This window comes from Glycine max, chromosome 15 (genome assembly GCF_000004515.6).
Source record: "Glycine max cultivar Williams 82 chromosome 15, Glycine_max_v4.0, whole genome shotgun sequence".
NCBI lineage: Eukaryota > Viridiplantae > Streptophyta > Magnoliopsida > Fabales > Fabaceae > Glycine > Glycine max.
The window spans coordinates 53,019,691-53,027,788 of record NC_038251.2 but is presented as its reverse complement, the minus strand read 5'-3'; the positions used below and the strand labels follow the sequence as shown (position 1 = coordinate 53,027,788).

General features: G+C 38.3%; 1 protein-coding gene across 1 annotated transcript; it reads left to right on the top strand.

Moving 5' to 3' along the window:
- Nucleotides 1-215: 215 nt before the first annotated feature.
- On the top strand, nt 216-7,892 carry LOC100787464 (uncharacterized). The gene is made up of 9 exons (XM_041009549.1): nt 216-803; nt 3,379-3,479; nt 3,586-3,934; nt 4,578-5,417; nt 5,963-6,020; nt 6,233-6,294; nt 6,386-6,492; nt 6,581-6,668; nt 7,257-7,892. Exons 1-9 carry the CDS (start codon nt 669-671, stop codon nt 7,569-7,571), a joined length of 2,055 nt encoding a protein of 684 aa, XP_040865483.1. The 5' UTR covers nt 216-668; the 3' UTR covers nt 7,572-7,892.
- The last annotated feature ends 206 nt before the right edge of the window (nt 7,893-8,098 follow it).

The window sequence follows — 8,098 nt, the reverse complement described above, 5'->3', positions numbered from 1 at the left end:
CCACAAAAGTGGATGTACAAAGACAAAAAAGATAATTTTTAAATTTACTAATTAAAAAGATAAAATTTGTGTAATTATAATTAAACATCAAATAAATATTTTTCCTAAACTTTATTTGTTTTTTTTTACATAAAATACACATCATAATCCACATGAGCATAAAATTGCATGTGCACAATATTTTTTCCTTGTACACACTGCCTCCTCAGCACCAATAAACAATCCCAATCCCACTTTGCGCTATCTTGGTGCGTACTACGGAAATACACACTAACCGACTCAGACTCTGTATTAGGTTCTCTCTTTTCCGCGAATCCAAATCTTTTCCCAACCCCTCCCTCTCTCCTATATATATATATATCTCTCTCTTCCGCATTCCACCGTTCGTTCTCCGCGAAGACGGAACTACGCGGGTTTTCCATGACTGCGCGAACATCTTCCGTCACTCTCCCGACAAAATCACGATACGCTCTCCTCTTCCCCCTCTCCGCTTCTTCGCATTCTCCGATTCTTTCTTCCGTCGCGGATTTTGATACGTTCGAGAGCGGATTAGGGTTTTGATAGGTTCGCGATTTCGGTGGAGAAAGAGAGGGACGGAGATAGATACATAGAGAGAGGGAGAAAGTGTTCGTTAGGGTTTTTTGTTTGGCGTATTTCTTGTTTTGGAGATGGGGAGCGACGATCGGGACGGCAACCGGCTGATCAAGGCGAATTTCTCCGCCGACGGAGCGGTGAGGCTGAAGGAGAGTTTGATGGAGAAGCTCAAGGAGTTCATGGGGGATTATACGGACGACACGCTTGTGGTACGAACGAAAATTGTGCATTTTCTGGATTGTTGTTGTTGGAATGGTTTTTTTTTTGAGGGCGAAGTGTGACGTTGATTGCGAAATTGTTTTTGTGAATATGACTGATAAATAAATTGGTCCCGCGGTGGTTTTCCTGTGAAGAACTAATGGTGATTTTGTCTTGAAATTTTTGTGTAGTGGTGTGTTGTTTGTGAATGCTGTGTGTGTTATGTGTTGAATGAGGGAGGGGGTTGTGTTGGAAAATGTGTGTAAATTGTTGCTTGAACGGTTAGGGTTTTTTTCTGCATGTTATGGCGTGTGTTTAGGAATATGGATATAATGTAAGGTGGGAGATGTTAGGGTTTATTGAAAAAAATAAAATGGAGGTCACTTGTGCATTAATGTTGAAGGCTAGCATATTTAATGTGTTTGAAAATGTGATGCAGGTTGTAGTGCATGCTAATTTCTTTTGATATGTGACTTCGTGTCCCTGGTGGTTGATATCATGATTTGGGGAAATCATAGATTTAAATTGCTAATTTCTTTGTGGGCAAATGCTACCAATGGTGAGCCCAAAAACCTTGATGTTGCAGTAAAATTGCAGTTGTGGACCATTTTTAAAACCACGGGTGATACCTTGATGCAGATACACTGTGCATTATGCACACACTCTACAAGTGTCTGTTTAACATGGTTGGACGTGCTCCAATGAGTTTACAAACACAACCTACATATGTTGGGCAGGAGCACGTGCATGCAAAATGAGCTTCATGTAGTTGTGCTATAACATGTGTGTGACATTGAACACACACACATCATTCAAGATCCTATTTTGAAAAGTATAGGTAACTTTTGGGGGAATTATATTTATGCTAAGATGAGGTGAGGTTGGCACAATGGTAAGGTTGCCTTGTGAACTAGAGGTCATGGGTTCAGATCCTGGAATTGGTCTCTGCTTGCAGGGGTAAGCATGCCATCCTCCCCACACCTCACTAGGCATGAGTTTCGTGTGAGTCTCATGCTGGACTGCCCCCTAATTGTGATATAAAGATTGTGACACGTGAGGAAGAGAGTGATAACTTAGGAGAATAACACCACAAAGCTAACCTTGGGAGAATCATGCCATAGATGCTAGCTATTGTACTTGGAAAACCCAAGGCCTTATAAACCCTACTCTAGAATCCCATGCCTCCATACTTTAAAATTGGATAATAACATCCCACCATGCTTCCATCCCTGGGGCCCATGCAGGTTGGTTGTGCACTAGCCGTTTGACTAGTTTTGTTGGGAGAATCACACCCCAAAAGCTAACCTTTGGAGAATCATGCCATAGATGCTAGTTGTTGTAGTTGGAAAGCCTAAGGCCTTATAAACCCTACTCTAGAATCCCAGGCTTCTAATGTGGGACATAAGTACCATACCTTGAAATTGGATCTTAACATCCCACCACACTCAGATTGAATAATCTAGGATTCAGTATCAGAAGGCTTGAGTACGAAAGTAGCGCAGCCCCGTGCCCATGCAGGCTGGTTGTGCAATAGTTGTTTGACTAGTTCGGTTAGGAGAATCACACCCCAAAAACTAAACTTCGGAGAATCACACCATAGATGCTAGCTGTTGTAGTTCGAAAGTCTAAGGCCTTATAAACCCCACTCTAGAATCCCATGCTTCCAATGCGGGACATAAGTACCATACCTTGAAATTGGATCATAACATCCCACCATGCTCCGCAGCCTCGTGGCCACAGACTAGCCCTTGGACTAGTTCAGGGGAGCACTGCAATGCCAATGTCGTTACCCATGTTGCTCGTTTCCAGTTGGGAGACATGGTTGAAGCCTGAAGTCTCTGATACCATTTAATGAGAACATTGGGAAAGTCACATTGCAAAAGCTAGCTATTGTAGTTGAAGAGCCCATGGCCTTTTGAACTGCACACTAGAATCCCATACATCTAGTGTGGGACTCAAGTCTCAAGTACCATACCTTGCAATTGGATCCTAACAGCAGCAAACCCTCTAGTGAGAAAAGCAGATCAATAGAAGATAATCTGATTAACAAATAATATAGAGGAAAGTCATACTCTGCAATATTTTAGGAGAAACCATTAGAGAAGAATTTTCCTAAATAAATCTATTGAAAATTAATTTTGTTATAGTCCAATACTCCAATGGTGTTTTTTGATTCATGTGGCTAGCTCTGCCTAGTGATACAATTCTTACTTGTTGTTGCTTCAATGTTTAGCATTCATTTATGTTGTGCAATGATGTTTTTTAACTTCAGAATTTCATTTTTATTTGTAAGCCATTGTTGTTGTTGTCGTCATGTGGCTAGCTCTGCCTAGTGATACAATTCTTACTTGTTGTTGCTTCAATGTTTAGCATTCATTTATGTTGTGCAATGATGTTTTTTAACTTCAGAATTTCATTTTTATTTGTAAGCCATTGTTGTTGTTGTCGTCATTGCTGTGTACATATGAGGATATTGTATTTCTATTAGTAGATATGCTGCAGTGGCAATTACAATGAGGTATTAAAAATTTCTTATGATGAATTTGACTTTATTGAGTAAACTAACTTTAGTTTGCGCAATGACAGGATTATGTTATTGTGTTATTGAGGAACGGTAGGCACAAAGAACAAGCAAGGAATGATTTGAATGTTTTTCTGGGAGAAAACAGCGATTCATTTGTATCCTGGTAATTTGGTCTCTTTGATAGATAGCTTTAAGTTAATTTAATTGCAGCATATATAGTTTTTACACCCATCATTATGTGCTAACATGTATGCATATGTTGTTAACAGGCTCTGGGATCATCTGGATATATATTTAGATTCATATGTACAACCTGAAGCATTGCTAGATGAAGCTCCTAAAAAAAGGTTTATAGCAGAGGTTCAAGCTGGGGAGGATGATTCTCAGCATTTAAACTCACAGTCAGAAAGAGGAAAATCTAGTAAGTTATCTAGAAGTCGGCATAACAAAGATTGGAAAGGATTGATGAGGGGAGAAGCTGAATCACCTTCCATTCGAAGCTCTGTGGTTGACAATGCTCATTTGGAGCTTGAAGCCAATCAGGGGCCAAGGTCCCTATCTCCTAAGCCTCCAGTTCAGAAGAAAAGGGGCCGAGCTGATGAACAACCGAGGATGAAGGTTTGAATTGCTACAAATATTTGCTCAATTTACTGTCTACTCAGACATTATTCAACTTAAGTTCTTCCATTTGATTTCATCAGTTATCATAAGCTAATAAAAGTTGGGAGGTGTACTAACTGATTTAGTTTATTTTATTTTCATTTAATGTCCATGCTGTATACTTTCCTTTTAGAAAGATGCTTAGGTTGATGAAATATGTCAAATAGAAAGACATAAATTGCATTAATTTGAGCTCCTATATTTTATTGACACTCACAAGGAAGGATTGTACATGTTTTTATTTCCATCACCTAGTAATTGAGATAAATCAATATCATCCTTGTGCAAGATAAAATCACAACTCAGTTGCACTTTCCTTGTTAGCCTATTCTCCTCTCTATTTTTGTTTTTTAATGAGAAGAGTGCTAGGAAGACTCTCTCACACACTCTATTAGTTCAAATCTATTGAAAACTACAAAATGTAGAGTGAAAATCAATAAATATGATGCAAGACTCACAAAATTGTGTTATTTTCAATAAATTTCATCAAATAAGAAAGAGTGTATTCAAGTGTGTTTTCCTAGCATTTCTCTTTGCAATAGAATAACAAAGTGCTTATTGATCATTTGCTTTCAAACATCTAACTGATTAACTTCTACAGAGGGATGTTGTCTCACAAGTAAATATTGCTGCTCCACGGAGGCTGCTTCAATTTGCAGTGCGAGATGCAGTAGCGACTTCAAGGACAGCCACAGGCATGTCAGTGGAGCCTTCCCTAAAACGTCTTCGTTCTGTAGTTTCTACATCTGCTGGCGATTCATCTTTCGTGGAACGTCCACAGAGGATGCAGCTTGCTTCCAGGGTGTCAAATCCAATGGCTACAATGATTAAGGCTGTGGCAGAAGCTGCCGAAGATGTGATAAAGTCCAAGCCATCTGGAAGTGTATTTGATAGACTTGGTCGTGGTATTGATACATCAGATGACAACAGGCAACTTGAAGATAGTTACCAACATCAGGAGCAACATCATTTATTCCATTCTCAAAGAACTGAGTACAATGGGGGGTATGCTGCAAATACAACTATGGCGGGACATGAAACTGGTTATCCTTCTGATTCTAATTCAGACAATGAAGGGTTTAATGATATTAATGTCATGGATCATAGGGTGTCTGGAGCTTCTCAGATCCGCCCCTCTGTTGGAAACAGGGGCAACGATTCACTGATGGTGCAGTATAGTGTAGCAAAAAATGTTGATGATAGTTTGCGCCAAAAGCGGAATCGAGAACAGGAGCAACTTGCAGCATCACCCAACACATCTCATAAGATAGTGAATATTTCTGTTAATGTAAATACATGGAAACCTCCACAACATCAGGTATCACGAGAGGTTACAGAATTAGATGGTAATATAACTTTTTACAATGAAAGAGGAGATCCCAGATCTAGTACACGGCTGGTGAAGGAGAATGCCAGCACTCTAAAAGTTAGTAATGGGAATGTGAGTTTTCAATACTTGCTTACATTCTGTGATACTGATTTTCTGTTATGATTTAGGGTAAAATACATTTCACCTCCTTGAAGAATAGCTCGTTCTTGACCTACCTCCCTGAGCATTTTTTTTACACTTAGGACATGTTTGGATAAGCTTATCCAGAAACACTTCCAGGAAAAGAAAATAAGAAGAAAAACATGAAATGAGCTTCTCTCTAAGCTAAAATTAGGTTTATACATAAGTTACTTGAGAAAGCTTCTACAAGTTTATGTATAATCTAAATTTAGCATATGAAGAACCTCATTTCAGTTTTTTCTTCTCCCAAAGGTGCTTCTGGAGAAATTTATCCAAACAAGTATCACCTTGATAATTTGGTTTTAAGTGAAAATTTTACTCAGTTAAGTCAAATTGGGGGGGGGGGGGGGGGGGATAGAGGGTTCAAAACCAAACTAGATGGGGTAAAAAATGTATTTTACCTAAATATTAAGAAATATAACCGCCTAGATTGTTTAGCTGTACATCACTTTCATTGATATCATGTCATTTAACAGGCAAACCCTGCTCTTGATGTTCAGAAAGAGTTTAGCAAGGCTCACTTAACTGCTTCTGGTGAGTTTTAAATCTTCTCTACTGGAAATTCTTATTTTTGAGACATTCGAATATTTCATTTCTGGTTCTTGGTGTTTAAATTATTTATTTATGGTGAAGGGTTGTATTTATCATTTTACAGTGTTTTTTTCCTAAAAAAAAACAATATCTTTTGAAGATCTAGGGTATTTATCAGGTGTAGAATTGATTGCATGCATCTTGTGTATTCTCAGGTTCTAATGCTGCTGGTCGTCCATCTGAAGATGTTGATTCCAGAACCATTTTTGTTAGCAATGTAAGAACTCTTACTCTTTTGTTCTTGGTGTGGGAGGGAAGGCTTTAGGGATAGGTAGGATTTGTTTGATTTCTGATGTTGGTTGTCACAGGTTCATTTTGCTGCCACCAAAGATGGCCTGTCTCGGCATTTTAATAGATTTGGGGATGTTTTAAAAGTGATTATAGTTACAGATGCAGCAACAGGGCAGCCAAAAGGGTAAGATGTGTCAGAATTTTGTTTTATTCATTATATATTCAGTATATCTTTTTGGCGAAGTTATATTGATTCACATTTAATTGAGCAGGGCAGCTTATGTTGAGTTCATGCGAAAAGAAGCGGCAGATAATGCATTATCTCTGGATAACACTTCTTTCATGTCAAGAATTCTCAAGGTATTTATCACTGTTTCGTTCTCTCAAGTTATTTATATCCCCATCAATTATATATTTAATTTGCTTCAGGCATTTTTCTCCTCCTTTCCCTTTCATTTTTTGGATGTAAATTTCTAGTCTCACTATTGATGTTTGTGGCACATATAACCTCATTAAATTAAGAACTTTTTGTTGGCTTTTGATTGCGTATTAGATTGCCCATCTGTAGTAATACCTAACAAACCTAAAGCAGTGTAAGTTTTATTTCTGATTTAACCCTGACTTACATTTGGCATCAAAATGGGATTCTTGGAATTATATCCAGTGAGCTGATCCTGGTCAACTCCTGGTTAAAAGTAAAATCTTTAAACATTTTAACGATAGCGGTGCAATGCAAATGATAACCGGCACACAATGCAAAGTGCTACACCTCAAGAATCACCTCAAGTGCTACTCCTCAATGCAAATGATAACCCATCTGTAGTAATACCTAACAAACCTCGAGTGTGTTTTGTTCTAATGCATAAAATGAGCTCACTTTTTTTAGCTTTTTAGCTAAAGACTAGATTGATGAATTAATTTGTTTTTGCAATTACTCATCTATTGTAGGTTATTAAGAAAAGTGCTACTCCTCAAGAATCAGCTCCAGCCATGGCATGGCCACGCATTGTTAAGGGTTCTCCATTCCCTTCTGCTAGGTTTTCCAGACATCCCTTTCCAAGAGGTATTCCTGGTGTGTTTAGAGCTCGACCCCCAATTAAACTGGGTGCCAGGAGCATGCAATGGAAGCGGGATGCTCAGGGATCAGGATCTGACAGTAGTTCATCAGTGAATACCGGCAATGTTGCTGCTCCTGTTGGTCGTGGGTTCACCTACATCAGAACAGAATCTAAGCCAGAAGGCAGCTTGGGTACGACAACATAGTTTATTTCTTAAGATGGTGTTGGACTGCGATTTCATCAGAGTGCTTTTTCATGTCCGATGGCCTAAAAATTGGTAAAAAAAAAATTATTGATGTAAGAAGATGCCTGCCCTAAATTTTCGATTTTTTCATATGTACATGGAGGATATTTTATATCTAGGTGTCTATGTAGGTAAGTAGATGACGTTTCTAAAAAAAGAGGTAAATGACGTTCAATAATGTTTATTTTTTTGTGTCATCGGTTGAAGCTACAGGGGAGGACATTGATTTTGTTAGAGTGCACAGATGAGAAGAATGTTGTGGATATGTTGGAATTATCCGTACATTTGAAGTGTGTGGATAAGGTGGATCTTGTGGTTTTGGTTGCGGGATAGCATGTTTCTCTGCAATTTTTTTGTCATGTGCTACCTATGAAAAGATTAAATAAAAAAAAAGGGGTAAAGGGGAATAGTTGAATTTCATTTAGACTGCGTAATTATCTTCACTGTTTCAGAACTTAAGGAAATTAAATATTTTATTCTTTCTGTAA